Raw genomic sequence first — 24,117 nt, 5'->3', positions numbered from 1 at the left:
TAATGATCTCTCGACGAATTTGTCCACGCGCTTATTTTTAAAGTATTGCGGAGTGAACACTTTCGCTTTCTTCAAAGGGTTTGCGATTTGAACTTCCGCCCTTCTTTTTTGGGTTTTGCCTGTTAATATTTTGCCGAGATAGTCAAAGTTAGAACTTATTTCAAAATTTAAAAATAACCCAAAACAACGTTTCGCGGGTATATAAAATTTAGTCCGAGAGGTGAATATACCCGTGAAACATTTTTTAAAATATTTTCGTTAGTGAATCAAGTTTTGAACGTGATAAATCACCAAATCTGCATGAGTAATACCCAAAATAGATTAGCGGCCAGGGTTGTTAATTACATGGTCGCCATTGTAGTCGTTTAACGTGTAGTTGAATTTGATACGATTTCAACCTTGGAACTCCATTCATTGTCATTATCGAGCATGTCAGAAAGCAGGAAGTTCGACGTGAATTAAATTAACTGAAAAATGCAAACGCGTCAAGACTAGGTTCACTGCATCAATAGCCTCGATACTGATGATCAGATAATGAAGACGAGAGTGGTAAAAGATCAGTTGGCACTGCGCAGGCGCATTAGATCTCAGAACGATTCAATGACAATGATTGTATCTCTGTTTCGCAGAGCTTGCCCTGTGCTCATTTCAAGATAGGAGAGAGCCACTGCGCACGTATCGCTGTCAGTTCCCTCAGCCTGGTCATCGCATCGACTGCTTCGTGATGGTAGTTCCGAGGGTTTCCAGCGTTTGCCTACTGAAGATACCTGCTGTACTCGCCCTGGCGTTATGTTACTTACTTTCAGGTAAGGTGAATACACTATTTAGCTTTTGTTGACAATATTTTGAACTTTAGGCTTCCACTGTGGAACGACTCTTTGGCGATACCTTGAAAAGAGTTCTCCGGCGATGAAGTTCACGGACCCCGATGCTTCTCGACAGCCTGAGTGCGACTTGGCACACGTCATATACGTCGAACAAGGCAGCACTGAAATAAAACGCCATGTGCAAAAAATATTCAAATGAAACTCTACATGAAAAAAATCAATGCAATCAGTTTGTAATTCTTTCTTAAAATCTTGGAAAAACTTGAAAGTATAACAAAGTTTTGACAAGGAGTCTATTTTTATAGTGAAATTCAAATGACTTTTTGATTGACATTCGAAAAGGTAATAAACTGTTCACAACTGAGAGAGAGAGAGAGAGAGAGAGAGAGAGAGAGAGAGAGAGAGAGAGAGAGAGAGAGAGGAGAGAGAGAGAGAGAGAGAGAGAGAGAGAGAGAGAGAGAGAGATTGACATGAGGGAGGAGGGAGGTTATCGGATGGAAAAACTTTCCATATTATGCTATTTCATTGTCATGGTTCGTGCCTTGGCATGTTTTTTTGTTGTTAAAATTTATTGTATCTGCCATGTTTCGTCCACAAGTGCTAAAATTAGAATGATCGGCCTTGATTTATATACAGAATGACTTTGTTTATTCGGTAGTTATTTTCTAGCGGGCATTGACGTTTTTGCCCATGCCAAGCTGTCGATCCATTCGTCCTTTTTAACGGGGCACAAATCCGATGACGAAACAAATCTGATTCCTAGCGTAACCTGTAACTTGCGCTACGAACATGACGAATGCTCTGTTAAATCAAGGTATCCTTGCTGCAGTTCAAAATTACTTCCATCCGGCGCCTGACCGTATTCTGACACGAACTATTGCGATCTGAAAACATGAAGTTTAAAATTCGTTGATTATCTCACGAACATGACACCAATAATTCGGGATGGAGAAATTAATTGTAGAGGTGTACTGTAAAATTTAAACACGTAGAATTACTGGGCAATCAAGTATTTTAAGATTGTCTCACTATCGTTTTGTTCATTCTAAAGAAGATTTACTGAATAAATTCACACACGGTTTTTAATTGCTTAGAGAACCGAAAACGCGCAGAAAGGTTCTAGGATTTATGGAAAAAATGCAAGCAGTTATGTCGACCGTGATCAACGCATATAACTCAATTGATTCAACAGATTTTATTCATGTTATTCCGCAGTTATCTTTCTTAACGCCGTCTGCAAATTTAACCTCCCGTTTCAGCGAGAGTGTGAAAGTGAACAGTATGCGTTCTGGTCTTGTGTTTGGTTTCCCAAGTTCTAAATGACTTCGTGCGAGGTGTTTGTTTTCTGGATATAGACGTGATGTTCTTTCGTGGTTTGAGCTCCATTGGCGAGATACAGCGTTCTGCTAGTTTAGCATAAAGATCAAGTGACCATTCTAAAAAGGCTCATAGTTACAGTATCCACCATGTAACAGTCACTGAGCCAAGGCACTTCAACCACGGTTGTGGGGTAGAGTAACCATGCTGCAACAGAGAAAGAGTTCGTCGAGTGTCCCGACGATACATTCTCGCATAAAAGCCAATTTCAACATCAAATTGATTTCCTCTCTACTTTCGTGATAGAAATAGGATTTCTCAGAGGGACCCTTTAAAACACAAATAGGAAAGTCCATTAAAATAACATGACAGTACAAAACGGAAGGGAATAAAAGACAGGAACTTCAATATGCTAAATCTGCATCATTCAAAGGATAATATAATTTACACATTATCGAAGAAGAGGAAATGGTTAAGCAAATGAGCGAGCTCTCTTTCTGCCTTACGGTCAAGTTTGACAAGTGTGGGTATTTACGTTGAACGCAGCAGGAGCACGGTGTGTAACACGCCGTCGTTCTTCAGAGCCCGTCGACGCAGTCACTCTTGGGGAATACGGGCGCGGGTTCATGGTGAACCGTAATGCAGTTCAATGCTATCTCAAGGGGGTGCTTTCATTTATTTCCTAAGAAAATAGTCGTAATTTATACGCAGATATTTAGTAAGACGAGGAACAGGTTTTGGTTGTTCGTCAGTTTTGCAGTTACCTTCAAACCAAACCGCCATTGTTAAAATAGATCGATGGTATAGTTGCAAGGTTACAGAATCCGAAAACCATGGGCAAACTGTTCAACTTGCGATCGTCACTTTTTCTTGGGTTCAAGTTCACGTCCGAGCTAACCTCCTGGGCCAATGTTGTCGGCATTGAAATAATCATACGGCAAACAATATTCGGCTGTCCTCGTAATCACAAATTACTTTCTATACCTGACTGAGTTGACGTCACGCAGATATATCTCACAGAGCGGTGCAGCTTACGAGTATTTTCGAAATTAGCTCAATTTTCATGCAAAAACTGCTATCAAGATCTCTAAAAACCAATTAGTATTTATTCTGAAGTCGAATCTTTTGATTTACATAAATCGTGGCTTTAAACGGCTCAAAATGCGATGGATTCATGACATTGCGAAACGGAAGCTGTATACAGAGCTACACGGTGTCGTCATGAATACGTGACAGTGTTTAAATCAAATTAAAATTAATTAAATTTATCCCCCTTAACTGATAGTACAACACTCATTAACAGGGTCCCAAGGGGCGTGATTTTATCAGACAGTAATTAGAATGCAAGAAAGTGAATGCTTTGCGAGCAAAACATGATCTGATAAGGTTTCGGAAAGGGGATAACTTAACAGGAAAACTAATGTATCCTTCTAGAAAATGATATTACCCGGATGATGTGTGAATCCGTATTTTAATTAACGAACTTTGTTTGCTGACGAGGTCGTATCTGAGTGTCGATCGTGCTACTGTGGTGAATGCATTTTGACGTCACGTTATCAATTTTTGATCTGTATCAAAGTGGAAAGTGTCTTGCCACCAGGGGTGATTACCTCCCACCGAGACTAAAAATGCCGCTCGTGAGTTTCACGTGGAGTATTAACGCATCATAGCTATATGCTTTTCGCAGAGTAAGTGGCTTCAACTATAGCTGGTACTTGGGTACGCGCGTTTTGCAATATATGGCAATAATTCAAAAAAACAAAAACAAAAAAAAACAAAAAAACGCGAAAATACTAACGTGCTGGAAAGGAGGGCGTTAAGATTTAATTCACTTTGATTCACAGACAGTTGTCATTTTTTACCCCCTGCGCTGTCACGGTAAACTCTATACCAGCAAAGTATATGAGGACGATGCATTTCGATTTTGTACCGTGTATACGCGTGTATACAATACGCATGCGTCGCTGTCTTGATCATCGCCATCCATTACCTCTGCACGGAGCTACCAGTGTGGTTCATACCATGCTGGGCTTACCTGGTGTGGATTCGTTACTCCAATTAAGCAGCCATTGACGTAAACAGGAAGCGATAGTGTCTTCGCGACCTACATAGTCATTCCGCTCTCAGTTTCGAACGCATTTTAAGAATTTGAATCTGACATTCTATCTCATACACTTTTACTCTTTCTACCGGTCAAAAGTACTATTAATGTTTCTCAAAAGTAGATATTATTTAATTATGCAATCTTTACGTCAAAACAATGATGTTAATATAGTTTACTATCTATCTGTCTGTATGTCTATCTATCTGTCTGTATGTCTATCTATCTATCTATCTATCTATCTATCTATCTATCTATCTATCTATCTATCTATCTATCTATCTATCTATCTATCTATCTATCTATCTATCTATCTATCTATCTGTCCTTATATCTATAGGTCTCTACACATCACATTTATGTGTCTATCTATATATATCGCATCTATCTAGGTATATCTATTTAGAAAGTTATCCATACCGAATCAATGACGAAGAATTCAGAATTAACAATCATAAAAATACCATCTGATATAGATACATGACAAATATCCTTCGTCATTTCCAAAAATATTACGACACGTCAACACGGGGAAAAGTTATTGTTTAGACATTCTCTACCGTATCCATTATCCATTGTGAACTTGTCAAATTGGAGGCGAATGTACTCCTCGCCAAGGTGGTTTCCGATAAAAATGTCGATGAACTTGCGTTGCATTCTCGTAATTCTTGATTTTGATATGTAAAACTAAAGTTTAATAAGCTTAGTGCAGGAAAGTTGACTTTTCAGAGTTCAAAATTAGGGAAAAAACTGGATGTTTCTCTAAAACCCAAAATCAACAAGAAAAAATTTCATCATCGGGCAATTCTCATTTTCGAATCAGCAAAGGTTGTACAAATATTGCATAAATTAGCGTACTTGTTAATATATTAAAAAAACTCTGGATACAATACTACATTTAACTGAAGGCGCTTATTCTGGGCAGTAATCGGATGGGTACAGATTAATTGGTGACCAGTAATGAGATTCAGGTCACGACTAGACCTCACGGAAAAAAATCCAAAAGTTTTGCTAATAAGATACATCGAAAAATCTGATCTGATGAGCTTAATAAATGAAATAACAATATACCCAATGGTATCAGGCAAACTTCTCTACGGGATTATTGTTAATCCGACTTGAATATTGCCAGTACAATTTAGCTGGGTTAACCTAACTATCAAGATTTATGTAAAAAAATTACTATCAAGATTTATGTAAAAAATTTGGAGGTTTAAAATTCTGTTAAATCAGGAAAGACTAGATCGAAATTCAATTAGTATTTCCGATAACAAATCAACAACTACGACGTTACTGTTTCCGGGATTTGATTGGCAGTGAAAGGAATCCGCATTGCAAAATTCTGAACAATTCAAACCAGAGTTGGTGCACTTGAAAGTAATGTAATTTACTCTGCATTGTCTCCCTGTCATAGTCTAAACTCTGTTTTTTTTTTCAAAGCATTGAAGTTTGTACCACAATAAAATGAGTGCACCTGAGTTCATGAATTCACCACGGAAGAAAGTTTAAGAATCGGTTTTATGGGGCAGGGTCCCTTTCAGAAAGTTGAAAAACAACAACGGCCCGGGAAATTGAATTTTGGCTCACTGAACAGCACGTTTAATTATTGACTGTGCACTGTAAATTTCATTGATTAGCCGCCCCAGTCAATCAAAACATTGACTCTGGAAAGATTCTAAATCTACGAATAATCAATTTGTAACGGAATGTCGATTGGTCTTTTTCGGTGATTTAGCTTGCTCGGTTTAATCAGCGTAAGAGATTTCTCCGGAGAGACATATAGTACGCTGTTCACATTTTAGCAGTTTACACTACGTGATATTATGATAACTTAAAATACGAGAAAATGGAACAAATCGACCCTTTTACTGTCATTGGGGACGGCTATGTAGGAGTCAAGCATGAAATCGATGACTGTTTAACTTTCTATTAGCAACAGTCTCTTATAAGGATTGATTGGGAGGATAAAGAGCTGCCATTGGCATATCAAAGACGGCGCCCGCTCATCAATCTTTAGCCGCTCATTAATTGATACAGTCGGTGGAATCTTGGAAATCCCCTGACAAATCAACACCCTCATGCCTTATTCACGTGCTCATCAACACGGCAGGAATAATACTCATTTGTTAAAGGACCATCAAATGAATAGACAATGCGTAAGTTATAGCTCAAACTCGAACTATGACTCTGAGTCAACCGACTTCTAATATGAGATCATACAGCAGCCAGCAATCGATGAAATTTTCATAAGTTGCAAATGAGGTAAAAACTTTACAAATACCCGAAGTCCTTGAAGTGCACGCTTCAAAGGATGAGGAGTCGTAAACCCACTAAACCAGATAAACCGATGACACGTCCTGATATGTATAGTCCCTGCGTAATCAGAATTAAATTATGCAGAGTTAGCCACTGTCTTTCTGTCTGTGCCTGCCCGTGTATCTACTCACTTGCCAACATTGTACTGCCTGTACATGTGTTCACCCTGGGAAGTAAAGTACTCGGTGAAGAACTTGCATATATATATATATATATATATATATATATATATATATATATATAATATATATATATATATATATATATATATATATATATATATATATATATATATATCTGTTATATATATATATATATATATATATATATATATATATATATATATATATATATATATATATATATATATATATATATATATATCAGATGTCGTCTTTGAAAATTACAGTGCTCGATGCGGAAATCAGAGCATTGTAAATAATAACACAAATTACTTCAAGTATAAATGTTACTTGAATAACAGCTATTATTACATATATATATATATATATATATATATATATATATATATATATATATATATATATATATATATATATATATTATATATATATATATATACATACTGTTATAGTCACTACCACCCTAACATTGGGAGAGACTGACCCTTACGCTTCCTGCCCTCGCCACTTGTACATTCAAACATTTAAATGTGTTTTTTAGATAACTACACATTCTTTCGTGCCATATGATTGCATTCATGTGCTTTTGGTTGTCTGCATTCACTCGTTGAACCAACGACATCCAAACTTATTTATTGGTGAATGGCTGATATCGCTAAGTACACCGCTGAGGACTTCTCAAGAAGTATTTTGTGTTTGTCGAGCTTTTCGTCCTCAAAAGCTCCGAAAGCTGTCACTTCACACAAGTAGACTAACGCATCTTAACCCAAATACATTTATGTATTTATATACGGATCCATAGATAGATGGATACGATCTGTTGTATAAACTGTCTGGGGATCTTAGATTTCAAATGGAAACATTATCACCGAATGGAATAGGGGTGACAATCTCCCCTTGGAGCTTGAATAAATAGCAATGGCAGAGACTGGAAAACATGTTGTCACATCGTGTTGTTATTCCAGTGCGCAGTAATTTTGATATCATAAAATAAACTCCAGGCGAGCTCGTTAAAGGATTTTGGGGACAGCTCAACAGTGCATTTCGCTCTCAGCTGCCAAGACAGTGAGGCGCTATCGCGGAAAATTCACCAAAAAGCTGTCAAGGTCAAGTCTGTCGAGGCACCTTCTACCCTGGACACTTTATCATTTGGTCTAAAACATCATTTAAAACAATATGGTTGTGTCAAGGCTGGGACAAGAAAGGATTAAATGCCAAATTGAACTCTTGAATATTGCATGGATAAAGTTCTAAATAATAACAGCTAAAATGTATAGGCAGGAGAGAGGTATCTTCTGTCACGTTGGCACTGCACTAGCAGATTGAGAGTTCAAAGATACGCCGTCAACTCCCCAGGGGTGTAATACCAAGCCTGCTCCGCAGATAAACCATCACGGTGCCATTTCCATTCCTGACGGAAAGCCGATTCCCGGCGTCAACATGTCCGCCTCCCGCTCCACTAAAAAACGGTACTCGGTTATTACTTTCTTCAATCTATAGGTACTTGTCTGAAGCTATGTAATTGTGTCTTGTCGCTCGGTTCTCCTCTTTTTGCGCACCCCTACCGCTGAAAAGTCGCCGCGACGGTTGCCCAATTTATCAGCAGACCTAAAAATGAACATCGACTGTGGTGTGTCACCGGATAAACCGCATCCATGTAGACGCCACTCTCATTGGAAGAGTGCTCCCTTTGGAGCTAAAACGGATTGCAATAAAATGAATACATTGTTTTCCAGCTTAGCTGAACGCTCCTTATCTATTAGGGGATATTCCGATTAAGCTTCTATTGAAGAGCTTGGGTTCTGTTGTCTGGTTTCGGTTTAATCAAAAAGTACACCTCAGTGGGCTTATTCAACATTTCAATCTTTTCCCCCTTTAGTACAAACGAAGATATTTTGTCAAAACGCTAATGCACACAGGGTGAGGTAGAATAGAGTCAATTCTATTCCATGAGTATGAAGAAACATAGCGTGTCACACTGTCACCCCAATATATATATATATATATATATATATATATATATATATATATATATATATATATATATATATATATATATATATCTTTATCTCTCTCTCTCTCTCTCTCTCTCTCTCTCTCTCTCTCTCTCTCTCTCTCTCTCCTCTCTCTCTCTCTTCTCTCTCTCTATATATATATATGTATACAGATGTCCTCGTAGGAAATTACAGTGCTCAATGCTAAGCAGAGCGTTATAAATAAACAGATTACTTCAAGTATTAAGTAATGAAATCTATTACTTAAGTTTCATGCATCCTGCAATCCTCAGATAGAAGATTCTATCTGAGGATTGCAGGATGCATGAAACTTAAGTAATAGATTTCATTACTTTGTACTTGAAGTAATCTGTTTATATATATATATATATATATATATATATATATATATATATATATATATATATATATATATATATATATATATATATATATATATATATATATATATATATATATATATATATACACACACCCATCCTAAACAAAATATCAGGCATCTCCCAAAGTTTGATGTTTGATGGTTGAAAACGACTTTCGAGCCCTAGGTCTACAACCGACTACTCTAGTATCTGAACTCCGTCTTTTGACCATCGTCCATACTGCGATAGAGTCTAGATACAAAGAAGGCAAAGAAACGACAATCGACAGACATTTACTGAGAAGAGATCAACAAACAGCATAAAGTAAAAGTGAACCGTGCATTGCACAACGACTTTTCTCTCAAGGCCATCAATCAACTGTATCGATTCTTACTGTTTTTAGTTTCCTGTTATAAGATACGAGCATCATCTCCACTGAAAACATCACGGAAGCATGTGCCCCAGAAAAAAAATCCTGGCGGCGCGGCGGCATCCTCTGTGAGCTTAACTTCAAATCCAGCATGTGAAATATAAAAAAATTGCTACCTCCTGGTTTATCTGTAAATGATTGAACACGTGTAACAATACAACGTGTCCGCTCATCCGATTCTACAGCTTTGATATCTTCACGCCGCGCGGAGTAACAGGCAAACCCATCCTCAACTCAATCATGCCAAGTAAATTGAATGTTGTTATACCAGTGTTGGCACATTCAGCGTGCATGAGATTGAACCATGCAGCGCAATTCATATATACATACATACATATGCGAGCGCATACAGCTTGTCGCGGTATTATCCTTTATTCTCTGACCAAAGATTACCGAACAGTGTAAGGCTTTTATACACTCTGCGCACAATGTAGATATTGTCATATCCCTTTTAGTAGTGTACATGTATGAGAAACGTGATGAAGCGTGTACTCCGCGAATTAAACCTCCAGGAGCAACACCGCGGAATGTTCTTTTCGATTGCCTTTGTTCGGTTGAGAGCAATAAGTGGTCACGCACTCTACTCACGAGAATATTGTCGATGGGCGAGACGTTTGAACGATAGACAGACACATCCTGTGATTAATTCCCGGACATTTCGGCTAGACAGCATCACGTTGTGCCCCAGCATGCGTTTGTAAACGCTCACGTAGATTTTACAAGGAAAACCGCGTAAAAAGCTCTCGCATTTATACGATCAAAGCAACATATAGTAACGTAAAAACTATGACTGGTCTCACGCTATTATTTTTATTTGAGACTTACAAGTATATGAAACGCTAGAACAATAACGATCACGGGAAAAGCAACAGAAAATACTATATAGTAAAGATCGCACCGATTCGAAAAGTATCAGTTAACTGGAGAGACTCGCCTAAAAACCAAACAACTGGAGGACGATTAATAAACACGTTATATCTAGTTCCGATACAGTATAAATAACAGCAGCTGTTTAACTCTAAATTCGGAAAAAATAAAATTAATTTTGAAACATTTCAGGACATATAGCTTCCTGATGATTGTTTTAAACCTACATGTAACAAATACATGTACAAGCAATATTGCTTTGTTAAACTTATGTGATGAATAATTGGAAATCTGTAATTCAATGTTTACAGTGTACAAATGATATTTTTAGGGGGGAATTTAGCCCTGTCGCATGGATATGTTTTAATCACAGTTGAAGATATTATTATCCCAGGAAAAATATTGAAAAATTAACCCGAATAAGTATTAACATGTACTCGCTATCGACATCACACAACTGAGCAAGAACAGTAATGGAGATAGGAGTATGACTAAACGTGATGTCATTGAACAAAGTTTTCGTTTGTGTTGCTTTTCAGAATAATCAGAGTGTAAGATAATCGATGAAGTCGCGTTAGTGTCGCATAAGATGGCTAGTCCTCGACCAACCTGTATCATAAATAAGGGAGATGTTTTGTATTAACTTTCCAACCTTTCTCACAGTACATTACAGCTACTGATCGATCAAGCATCCGGTCCAATCGAAGCTGAAATAATATTAATATTCTCACGGTTAAACCTTATTTATTACGCCATGGAGTGATTTCATAGTATGAATATCACTCGGGAAAATTAGCATACCTTTTGTAAGATTTGATTTGATTGTATTATTTCGGTAAATTTTTTCCTGAAGTGTATCAGTGACAACGCTAACTCAATAACACAGACTCAAGTTTAACTACTACACAAAATTGCGGAAACGTCATCTAATTAAGTTGTGCAAGCCCTCGCATTCAAACCGTGCTAAACTAATTTGAACATGTTATTGGAATCATCCAGGTTATCTAAAGGAATACTTTATATTGGATTTTCTTAATTGTATTATCGAATTCACTCCAACATCCTCACGCTGTCAAATTTCAATCACCTCTTCTTCTCTCAAGCGAACAACATTTCGACCTCCCCGTCATTGGCTCACCCAGACGGACGTTAAAATGAACACGGTTTGTCATATGTTATGTATTCGACGGATCCCTGGCGTACCAAGTAAACTGACTCTTCCTTTCACGGTGAATTTACTGTTTTCTGTGTGTGAAGTCAATGAGCGCTGACCCGTTCGGTTTATCGTTCACTTGCCTTATTAATTGCCTTATCATAATACTTTAATCTCGGACAGGGTGATAACTTGCAAACTATAAGGCAGAAAGCCCGCAAGTGAAAACGATAATCCGCCTGACGGACTTTATCAACTTTGAAATATGGGGCTATTTTATATCCGACGTAAGCTGTGTGAGAGCAATTTGTAATGTTACAGCGACAGGGATATCTAACTGTTTAAGATGCCCGCTGAGACCTCTGCCTATCGGTCTTCTGATTCGTTAAGCAGGCACTATCAAACACGTCATTTTCATTTAGTCATGATGATATGATCAATGATTCTAAGCGATAACGAAGGGGGTTCCCACGAGAGATGTGACGAGACACGCATTCGTACGTTTAGTGACTCAGGCTCAGAATAAAAATGTGCAGTTGTTTCGATATCGCTAATTACTGGAAAGTGTATGAGGTTGTCTTCCTGAGTTAAAAGGAGGGGGGGGAGTTTCGTCCCGTCCACTGCCGATCGACTTTCTTGTTTACAAACATTGCCTCTTCCCAGAAAGTGGTGATGAATGTCGAAAAAATGTGAAGCAAATCCAGCATTTGACGCATGTTGAAAGTTCACCAGTTTTGTAGCTTTTCCAATTACTGCAAGACTTTGCCAAATAACCTTAAGCTTTGGTCGTGTTTAAACATGAAAGTGCTTCGACCATCGTCACCAGTTTCGGTAAAGCTGCCATTTCAAAATTTTGGATAATTATGCACAATGATGTTAGGGATATGTTTTGCATAGCAACACACCCGTCGTATGGGTCCCGTACGCACAGCCACATACGGAACGCCCCCTTGCTTTAACACTAAAACATTCTCTCGCGCTTCGACGTTGTTGTTGGACATGACACCAAACGAATTTTTTAAAGTTCAAGTTCACTTGATAGACACTTCAAACAGCTGCGAGCTCAATAGCCTAACATAAACCACAAACCCTTATAATTGAACATGACAGAGCCAAGGGTTCTTTAAATGAGATCATGTATGCTCTAAATTCATAGAATCATTTTGAGCAAACTAATGCTCCTACGCATTATTTAACGAGCACGAAATGCTGTATTAAAAACTCAGCGCAAAATCACTACACCGCCATCCATTTGCTCATTCCAAACCATCTTTGTCGCACTGCAGATTAAGCATCGACAAGTGTCTTTACAGGAGATGGTTATCCGTTTGTACCCATGACAAATAACACATGCATTAAGATATACTGTCAGATTGAATAATTGTTTTCTTTGAACCAGCCTACAACCTCCATTAAGCCATGCTAAGTGGATATGACGTCAGATAGCACTCCGCACAAAGGGTAACATTTGAGCCAGACGTTTTATAATCACTAATGATTGTTAGAAATCGCTTGTTCAGCGGAACATGCATTAACCCTTTAGTTAGTCTCTTCTTGCCTTTACAGGGACTCTATCAAAATGACACATTCACTTACAGCTCATGACAGTTGTCTCTAAGTCAGTCAAATTCAAATTTTAAAGAAAACTAGGTTATTGTTTATCAGAAGAGCGGAGAAAAGTGATGTTTTATCATCTTTGATGAAACACCGTTATTTTTTGAAAGTTTACCGAAAATAATGGATATTTTTCATTTTTTATACGCTATCGACTCTGACTTGAAATATTTTCTCCGATGTTATCATGGTATGTCATCCCATTGTACTAATGGAAAAAAGCCAGGTTTTATGATACCGTCTCTCCTTATGGGCACTTCTTCCCCTTATTAGGAGCCTTTCACATAATGACTGGATGAGACTACTTAATCCAGGAATCCTGGCCATGAGTTGTGTGTTCTGTGTGTACCCAATGCCAAAGTTCACAATCAATTGTTGTATCGAATGATCATCTGCTGTTTAATGTATACAATGACATCCAGAAACGAGTCTGCTTGTTTATTCGCCGGGTATTATCGATTTTATGATTTTGTTATTCAGTGAGTACTGAAGCTGTAGGATCACATCCACCCATCCATCTGTACCTACCTACCTACCTACTTACCTACTTACCTCCCTACCTCCCTCCCTCCCTCCCTCCCTCCCTTACCTACCTACCTACCTACCTACCTACCTACCTACCTACCTACCTACCTACCCTACAATACCTACCTACCTACCTACCCTACCTACCTACCTACCTACCTACCTACCTACCTACCTACCTACCTACCTACCTACCTACCTACCTTCCTACCTACCTACCTACCTACCTACCTACCTACCTACCTACCTACCTACCTACCTACCTTCCTACCTACCTACCTACCTACCCACCATCTACCTACCCACCCACCCAGCCACCTACCTACCCACCTACCCAACCACCTACCTACCTACCTACCTACCTACCTACCTACCTACCTACATTGTACCTATACCTACATACATTCTTACATACGTGAACGCGTACTTACGTTCATGTACATGTACATATATATGGAACGCACAATATTCTCATAATGGACTAGTGTAAAATTGGAACATGTAAATGCCTAGAGTGGCTGTAAATCTATTTAATGACCATCAATTGGTTCGACAGTCCTATTTATTGATAACGGAACTGATAACTGAATTACGCGTCTCCTCTCGTAAAATGACATTTTGTATTCATTACAGCACTTTAGCATAAGTATTCGTCTTTATTGAGAGTATGTACCTGAATATGGGATCATGGTCATTCCTGATCGTCATCAAGAAAATGTCTATCAAAAAACGAAAAATGTAATAAAGTGAATGAGATATCTAAAGTCAAACTTATTGACTGTTTCTACCGGTCTAAGTTCTTAAGCTTAGTCGTCTTAATCCAAGAAACAATCTTTTAAAGCAGTATTAAAACTTAAAATATATGACTCTCTATAGCTCAGATGGGCTTGTCTGCATGTGCAAGTGGCGATTTCGCGATTTCAATTTAGAAAACCAATTCTAAATACTCTGCAATATACTGTTTGTCATTTATTGGCTTTACGCCCACGCGAGAATGTGTGCACCATAGTGAATAAAGATCTAGTTTAAAGTTTTTCCACCACAAGGTTTCTGTACTACTGCCGGTGATAAGGTACATATTGATATCCTAGTCTTACCGCGAAACTTATAATCTCACGACTACAGGAATATTTTTAATTCCATATCACCTGGAAAAAAATCATGCCCTGGAAAGCGAGAGCTGTCCGTCAGAGCACCGTATTAGCTGTTAATCTCGCCACGTTTTCAGTACGTAACTCTAAATTGCATACGTCACCGAGGGATTCAATCTAGCGAAATTACCGGTTCTAATTTTACCAACATTTTCTCATGAAATTTCAATCTGGTAACATTATTGCTAGCAATTGATGTGGATAACTTAATCCCAAAGTTCATCTGGCGTTATAAGGCAGTAACACGTTTGCAAGAGTGTTATAGTGTCAGATTGAGAAAACGGTTTTATTGGTTTCGTTGCCATTGACAGAGAGTAGTTCTGAGGCGTGTGAAATATACATGTTAAATGGAAATTCCGTTCAAGGCAACGTTTCGCGCACAATCATACTGTCACCGCTGTAAGCTGTCGGTCAATTTCCGTTGTCATGGATACCTGATTTTGTCGATTTCGCGGAACTTTAGTTCCATTTGTTCAAGGTTTACATTAACTGTATTTTTCATGCCGGAAATGGAGTGCGCTGTTTAAGCTGAAATTTGTAATGCCGAAATTGAAAAAAACATGAATTCAGTAAAAGTGAAGTCATTAAGCATAGGGTAAGTAATGTTGATTTGTTGTAAAACGTAAGATGGTAATTGCATCGTTTCGGGCCACGGTTATTGTTTTGGGTTAAAGTATAGGCCTAATTGGAGAGTGGAAATCAGTCGTACTTGGTTTTGTGTGTTTAGCACGATGGGGTAGATTGATTGCCCGTGTCCTACTTCAGTGACGACAGCGAAATGAACTTCAACTCATGCGGAGTGAAATACATGCATGCAGCGAAGCCATGCGCCTCTTGTCACACGTGACGCAAAGGAAAGTCATCCAACAGCAAGAAGCAGAATTTCCCTAAAGAAACTTTCAACTGACTGAAGGTCCATTAGCTTGTGATATGTTGCAGCCGTAGTTTCTTATTCCACTACAAAATTCATATCGAAATGTGAAGTGTCCAACTTGTCAATCCAGCCTGCATATGTCAATGTCCCGGTAATGTTGTTGACAACTGACATTTATAGTCCGGACCCGAATTTGTTCCCGATAACATTGCATATCGTGTTCAAACGCGTTGAGTTTGTAAGGCTAATACGTCACGCTGTGCTACAGCATACCTGATGAAGATCAACAACAACAACAACAACAACAACAACAACAACAACAACAAAAACAGCATGCAGTTATTTTCTGAACAAAAATGACCAAAGTTACTACCTTTTGTTCCTTTAGGAAAGGTAGTCAAAATTCATGGTTCGCTGAAAACAAATATGCTTTAAAAAGGAACCTGGTCGACAGATGCACAGTGCATGAAAAATAGCTGCGGAAGGTGTTGAGTTTTTCTTGGATCAAATGAGAGAAACGGAGGCGAAATGGTTGCCGTTACCGTCAACAGTGGCCCGCAATCACTTTCATGTTTCCACGTTATGAATAATGCCACAGATATTTTCGGTTAAAATCTTTAAGATAACATATTCATCTAGGTATGCAAATGTATGTCCAAGTCATCCGACATCAAAAAGGGGGAAATTCAAAAGGCCCTGCCCCATGATAGACAACACGTGATAACACAGTAAAGACACCCTAAATGAAAGTCGATAAACCAAGCCAGATATAAGCTTTCAAAAATAACGAGTACCCATATCTCTGTATAGTGCACCTGTCTTTTGGGAACGCAGTATTCCAGGAAATGGAGTTTTTCCAGAAAGGTTTTTACTCGACAAAATCTTAGTTAAGTGCTTCGAGGTGATTGCCATCGAACTTGCGAAGATAGTGCATCGCCTGTGCGAAATACTCCATTTCATCGAACACAAGAGTTTAATTTCCCTGTCCCATGGTTGTGCTATCTGTTACTCTGTCTCTTGTCGAAGAGTGACAGTTTGAAATGGCATTGGCTATCATATGACGAGTCGATTAACACCAGATTGCCACTCAGTCACATTGAAGTTGTAGTTGGTACACGTGGTCGTGCTTTGTTCTCCAGAACACCATATGGCGTCTGATCGAACATGTACAAAAGCTAGCTTGTCTTTCTGTACAGATAGATAAGTGATGATTAATGCAACGTGCCCGACAAAGATCATGATTGAAAATGTGCAGGAAAGTAACTTAAACAAACGATTAAATTTCGAAAAGTTATATATTGTTTTATTTGTGTATAAGCTGCCTTCCTCGAGGACAGAATATACGCCAATTTTTAAGACTAAGGCCACCATCTGATTATTCTTATGATAATTGTTTCTGTAATGAAGAACGGATATTAATTATCATGTCCTATTGCGTAATATTGTGGCCAACCCACTTATCAATTTGAAGCGTTATTTTTTGTGATTGAAATTACGATATCAATGTTGGGCATTATTGTAGGCGCTACATCTGTGACTCATATCAATGCTTAGCCGGTAAGAGGTCCATAAAACTATACTAAACTATACCTGTGGCAATTGAAAGCTGAAACCTATAGGCGGGCGAGGATACCACAGCAAAAATATCGCGACTCAATCCCGCAATTCTAGGGAATGATTGATCTCCATGGACTTGCCTGTGCTTAATTCAGAACAAAAGTAGTCAAAGGTACCCAACTTTTTAGATCATGACACGATTCGAATAAACGCACTATTTTGAATTCATGAAAATATAGAATGTTTAACACGGTGTCACAAGTCCCAACGTGATCGATCTGGTGTTTGCTCCACGATTCAATTCAAGTAGGGGCGAGATCCATAATTGCTTTTATACCTTACATAAGATTTTAATGTGTAAGGCATTAAATTCATTTACCGTTCTAAAAGGGAAAGAATGCCTTTTACATCTCGCTGTCGTCCCATCTCCTTTTCGAGAAAACTGAGTCAGGCAGAGACACTGACTGATGTAGCCTGGATACCAATCGCGAGTTCTAGAATACAACATTTGTCCAATAAAATCTTTTGCATATCAGTCATTGAAACCTATGAATTTTTCCAATTCTTAAATTTGTAACAGTTGTCGACGCAGCGCTATAATTTCCATTAGGAAGCCGCTGATCTCATCATTCTGTTTAATTCATGAGTTCAAAGAAACCAATCAGTCAATAAGTGTCGACAACTCAACAGCACTCTACACCGCCACTGCGTTCCACTTTACATACATTCGATATACTGCACTCATTGTTACAGGATATATTTTCCAGTTTTCCAAGGAAATCTTAAGTTGAATTCGCACGTTATGCGGCGCTTTTGGTTGTCCTATATCACTTTATGCAAAAAAAATCCTTCAATTTTCAGTAATTGGTTACCCGCAGATTGATATATTGGCAAGGTTCACTTTTTTATTTGACGAACGATTGAAAGTTGTATGCGAAGGAAGTGTACATCTATGCAAATTTGTGCAAATTACCCGATTTCTTGACTTTATGTTCACCCGCTTCCCTTTGAAGATTTCAAAAGAATATAAATCCATACTGGCAGGGTCAAATCGTGATAAACTTTCACATTTCATTCGGTAATGTACGACACGGTACGAGAAAGCGACAATCCTGTTCGGCTATAAACTCATATTGCTTATAACAGTGATTTCGCAAGGACTTATGAGAGTAGATAATGCAGAATAAAAACACTTTTTTGCTCTATTAACTCCAGTTTCAAATGTAATATCAAATAAATTTCACGGGGTAGCGTCAAGTTTGTGGCAAAAATACATTTTTATTATTTACATCAAAACTGAGTTTTCCTCCAAATATGTAACCCTTCATCCTTTGAGTAATCTATTGCTATCATAATAATTAAGATTTACTGTTTGTTGAAATATATAGTATAAGGGGTTTTCTCTGTCATATCTGATAAGAAATATTCCATCAAAATTTCAACCAGTAACATGCATGCAACCAGTAACATGCATACAATGCCATTTACGCTTTCAAAAAATGTTAAAATTAAAGTTTCCTGTTTACTTTGTAGCAATGGCAATTTAGGAGGAGAGGAATGTACGGACTATTTTGCACTTACAGCTGAGAAGCCATAGGTAGCTCAGGTAGTAAAATTACATCGGATGCACTATCTGTGTTTGATGATGATTCACTTCATCGTCGAATGCCCAACGCGGCATTTCAACGATGGAACTTACTTCTATCAGAAATCACATTCTGATAAATGAAAACAAGGCAGCAATCTATGCTGTATAAACGTAGAAATGATTAGACTATACACATGCACTTATCGTTTTTCCATCAACACACCCTGAGTTTTCTCGATTTCAATATCTTGATATAACTTCCCATGTCATACGATGTTGGAACTGAAGAAATGTTATGCAAAGTGTGAGATTGGGTTAAGGTGTTCAGATGAAGTAGATGAAAGGAATTCATCTCAACACACTCAAATGAATAAATCCTACGGGTGAATAGAAGTAATTACAGATGACATGTAGATAAAAAAGGCGTGTGATTAACATTGGATGTGACGACGCAAGTGTTAGGTGTGTGAAAACTAAAATACATTCAACAGTAATCTTCCTTTCATCAACTTGGAAAACTCTGAATTATTTTTTTCAATGTACGACTCGACGAACTACAAAGATGCAAATCAGAATTCGCCGATTAATTTTCACATTTGAATTACTCCTACGCACTTGCACATGTATGTAATTCTAAAGTGCATAATCAGCAAATTTACGACAAATCTGAATGTTACAAGGAAGCGCAATCAACACTCTGAGAAAGTTTGAACACTCGACTTCATTTTGCAACACGATTTACGCGATGTAATTAAACTTGTAGGGAATTATATCAAGTTCGTTAAATCCAAGAACATCCATACAGCACAATTCTTTTATCGACCACTCCTACTGTTCACAGATATGCAGCACGCATGCGTCGAATAACTCTTGTCACCTTGGTAATAAAAGTCATCTTTTGCTTAATGAAGGAAATAGATTCTCAAGATCGATGGCAAAGCATTCAAAATCATTTCCATCCGGGTGGATAAATTTCTATGAAAGCCCATAAGGGACATTTTTGAAAGAAAAAAGTAATTTTTATCTTGTGCGCACGAGATAGTAATTCGTGCACGCCATAACTTTCAAATGTTTCGGTATAACAATTTCTCACTTATGTATAGTTCTCACAATGCAAAAAAAAAGCAAAACAAAAAAGTATTATATCTGGTATGCAATGACTGAAATGCACACACACTAGCCATTTTGCACTGTACACAGTACTCCACTCTAACAGTTACTATGAATTAATAATAGGATTTGTCCAATCATATCAAACACAGCTCTTGCAAGCTATTTATATATCGCAATTATGTTATTAATAACTGACTCGTTAAACAAATACAGCGAGTACATGTACATATCATGCTCGTTCTTAAACAATCTCGTAAATCAATTTCAATATTCTTATTGTTATTAACGTATCCATGGCCCGGTCGGTGTTTGTCTAAGTGACGTTCTTGATTAACTCAATCGTTTGTCGGTTTCATGTTTAAATTAACCTACACTTATTGGTCTGGCGTCTCAATTACCGACGTGTTCTGAACAACTTGTAATTAATCTCCATACAGAATTAGAAAAGAAGAGACCGTATCCATACGTACAAATGTGCATCTATACGTATACATAGATACATATTTTGATGCATACATGTATATAATAGAGGTATTGCATGGATAATACATATCTAACTACCTACCTACCCGCTTACATACTTACATATACCTACCAACCTCCCTACATGATCTACCGCTCTACATATATCCATCCACCCCACCCACCCACCATCCTCATCCTCCATCCATCCATCCACCCACCCGTCCGTCCATCCATCCATCCACCCGTCCGTCCGTCCGTCCGTACGTACGTACTACGTACGTACGTACATGCATGCATGCATGCATTGATACATACATACGTACATACATACATACATACATACATACATACATACATACATACATACATACATACATACATACATACATACATACATACATACATACATACATACATACATACATACATACATACATACATACACACCTACATACATACATACATACATACATACATACATACATACATACATACATACATACATACATACATACATACACACATACATACATACATACATACATACATACATACATACATACATACATACATACATACATACATACATACATACATACATACTGTAATACATTCATGTTAACTACAAACGTAACCACACGTTAATACTTTCTCAAACAACTGTCATAATCTTCAAAATTGGTGCAAAGATTAATATTAAGGTTGCGAATTACGAAACATCAACAAAATTGTCACTGCTAAAATTTACAATAAAGAGATGAACTTGAACAAACTAACACTATTTACTATAGCTCGTTTTAATTCCAACGCCCGCTACTAACTTAGCAATAGGGTGAAGGAAGAAGGTCACGGTGCTCTGGAATATCTTATCAAACTTGCCCGTGAATTTAATCCTAAGAATAGCACTTCTAAAGGTTATTCCAACCTTAGATTTTTTCGGCTAAGACAGGACGTCACTTGATTGAAAAGCGGCTAGGTCAATGGTAATTCTATTATTTGTACCATTTCAGTGGCCCCAGGCATTCTTGCTTCGATAGAATTCAATTTGCATGAAGTATGCAGCTATAAGCGGCTACAAATTAATAGGACGACTAATCTGTTAGGTTTTGTGTAAGTTGACGTATATGAGAATTAAGCATTCCGCTTGAAAGCTTCTCCCAGCTAGGGTCTGTAAACCAAATAAATTGAAAGGGCCTTGATCTTGGAAGCCGCACTAATTCCAATTAATTTACGGCCGACATTCTCTCTCTTAACACAGAAATTTAAACAGCAATTTTGAAGGGGCTAATAGGGTACTGAAAATATTGACTGTAAGAACCGCGATAGATTTGTGAGAGTAAAAATGCCATTAAAGCAACGAACGCGCCGACACTTGGAGATAGTTGGAGGCATATTTCAGGTCGGAGACTTCTTTATATCCTGTGCGAATGCGGGGGTCAATCCACGAGAATATAGGAAATTGCAAACGCCCTTTCGGGAAAAATTATTCATCAGATGCACAATTTCCAAGCACAGCTGGTTGTGAATCCAAGTCGTAATCAAGCAGTCTTCTAAAAAGTGACATCAGTGTGTTTCCGTCTCCATGTATAACATTTAACTTAAGACAGTGACAGGCACATACACCCGTTTCATAACAAGACCAGGACTAATTTCACTCACTCGAAATAAATTCAGTATTAAGCAAGTTAATTTCTGTTTATTTACTGGAAGTCCAAGGAAAGAGAGTAACTTTTTTGTCCGTTATGATGTGAAGCGCCAACAATGGAATCGCCATCAGCAAATTACAGAGTTAGACGACTAAGGTGATATCGTAATACATGTAAGTCCAACGGATGTGTCTTTCGCATACTACATAGGTATTTTTATCCCTTCCTGTATATGTGGCTATACTTACTGTAATGCACTAATGGAAGTCTTTGAATCAAGTTTTAATACATTGGTTGGCAGTCACGGCATGTCTGCTGGCTATTGATGTCAAACCGATTTGATTGAAATTTGGGAGAGCCGTATCCATAGCCATGATAAGAATCACGGGTTGTGAACTCTCGTCTTGGATTTTTTTTAACAACTCGATCGCCAGCGGCTCATCGGGTCTCATGATATGACTAGTAAACTCCGAACAAACAACATCGATCATGCGACACGTGTTGTCCAATGTCTCGATAACCCATATGCCTTGTATGAAATCCACGACTATTGATGTTCGCCGACCACAAGTTGGGATGGGTGACCACATCAGCGCCCAGCTGCAGTCATCATTCAAGGAGAATGACACCCCGGTGTTTCAAAACTGCAAGTGAAATAACTAAACAACAATACTGCCTGCTAACGAATCTATTGACGATAGAAGCTATTACCGGACAATGATACATGTTCAAATGACCGGTACATTATTCATAATGACACTTCAATTGTACGGAACATCCACAAATATAATTGCAAATCAGCGTGTTATAATTTAATAATCATCTCGTTACCAGAACACATTGATAAAAATAATACGAGCGAAATGAACGCCCAACAACTCAATCAAGTTATATTATCTGAGGAAATAATTTTCCTTGAATAGGAAAAGTTTGTTTAAATAAAATCTCATAAATGTTTGATTTTTCCTAAATCCCTGTACGGCTGAACAAGTAATTGTTTTTTGAAATAGCCAACAGCCGTCTTGATATCATAAAATTGCGAACAGGGTCGATACGCGTACGTAATGATACTAGTAAATTAATTTGAAAACATTAGTTCCGAGGAATTTGCTAGTTCAGAGCTCTGAATAATTTCTCAAATTTGCGAAAAGGTCCTGTAGCCTCATGGCGAAACGTAGAGCGTCCAAAGAGTTCTTTTAAAAAGTGCTTTTTTACAGGAAAGTTGTCAGATTAAGAAGTAGGGCTATCTGAAAGCACACTTTGATAATATAGACAAATTACGACGTTTCCATATCCGTGGCCTGGCCCTTGGTCACTAATGCATCGATAAGTGGACCAGTGTTTCTTCAGCACATGGTTAGACTTAATGGCATTAAAATTGTTATTAATTGCTTTGCTCAATCGTGTCGAAAGGCTTTCCAATATTAGTCTTTAATTTCCGTGTATATTACCATGCAAATGCGTTTGCCTAATTATTTGCGGCCGCCTGCTTATTGCGCTTGAGTTAGAAAGGATGTAAGTGAATGCAGATTTTACTCGATAGCTTTTGTTGACCTACCAAGGGTGTCATATCAGACCCCCCAGCTGAGTGATTAAAGAAAACCTCCGTCAATGAGATAAACGCCTAAAGAATATGTTTCAGAAAATCATTAAAATAATAATTTTTAGAGAATATATAATTTATTCTGCATGAATCGATTTTGACATTTAAAAATATTTCAAATTTTGACAATAGGCATCGACCATATGCTTTTACATATCGGTGCTTTAATCGACTACAAGGGGATGAGTTTTAGGTATGACAGCAAGAAACAGGAGCATAATTAAGATTCGGGTCAGAGGTCACGGTTGCCATGTTGCATCTCACGCTGTCACGGATTCTGCAATAACAAAACTATATAGAAATCCCGCAGAGCTGATGTAGTTTGTTCACTAAATGAAGCAATCACTTGCGTTTGAACAGCGAGAAACGATGATTTGGCGTGATTAGCAAGATTACATTGTTATTGTGATACAGCAAGGAGAGATCCGGACCGACGCTTTTCTATAAACC

The 24,117-nt window shown here is 37.9% G+C and overlaps 1 protein-coding gene across 1 annotated transcript in view; it reads left to right on the top strand.

The window, feature by feature from the left end:
* The window catches only part of LOC139120124 (neuronal acetylcholine receptor subunit alpha-10-like), a 73,921-nt gene that overhangs the window by 27,233 nt on the left and 22,571 nt on the right, over positions 1-24,117 (top strand). Inside the window, exon 2 of the mRNA XM_070684227.1 lies at positions 630-806. Coding sequence (XP_070540328.1) covers positions 725-806 — 82 coding nt within the window. The 5' untranslated portion in view covers positions 630-724. The remainder of the gene's footprint in view (positions 1-629; positions 807-24,117) is intronic.

This window comes from Ptychodera flava, chromosome 20, assembly GCF_041260155.1.
Source record: "Ptychodera flava strain L36383 chromosome 20, AS_Pfla_20210202, whole genome shotgun sequence".
In the NCBI taxonomy this organism is placed as follows: Eukaryota; Metazoa; Hemichordata; class Enteropneusta; family Ptychoderidae; genus Ptychodera; species Ptychodera flava.
The sequence above is the reverse complement of the archived record's forward strand: the minus strand, read 5'-3'. Positions and strand labels throughout refer to the sequence as shown.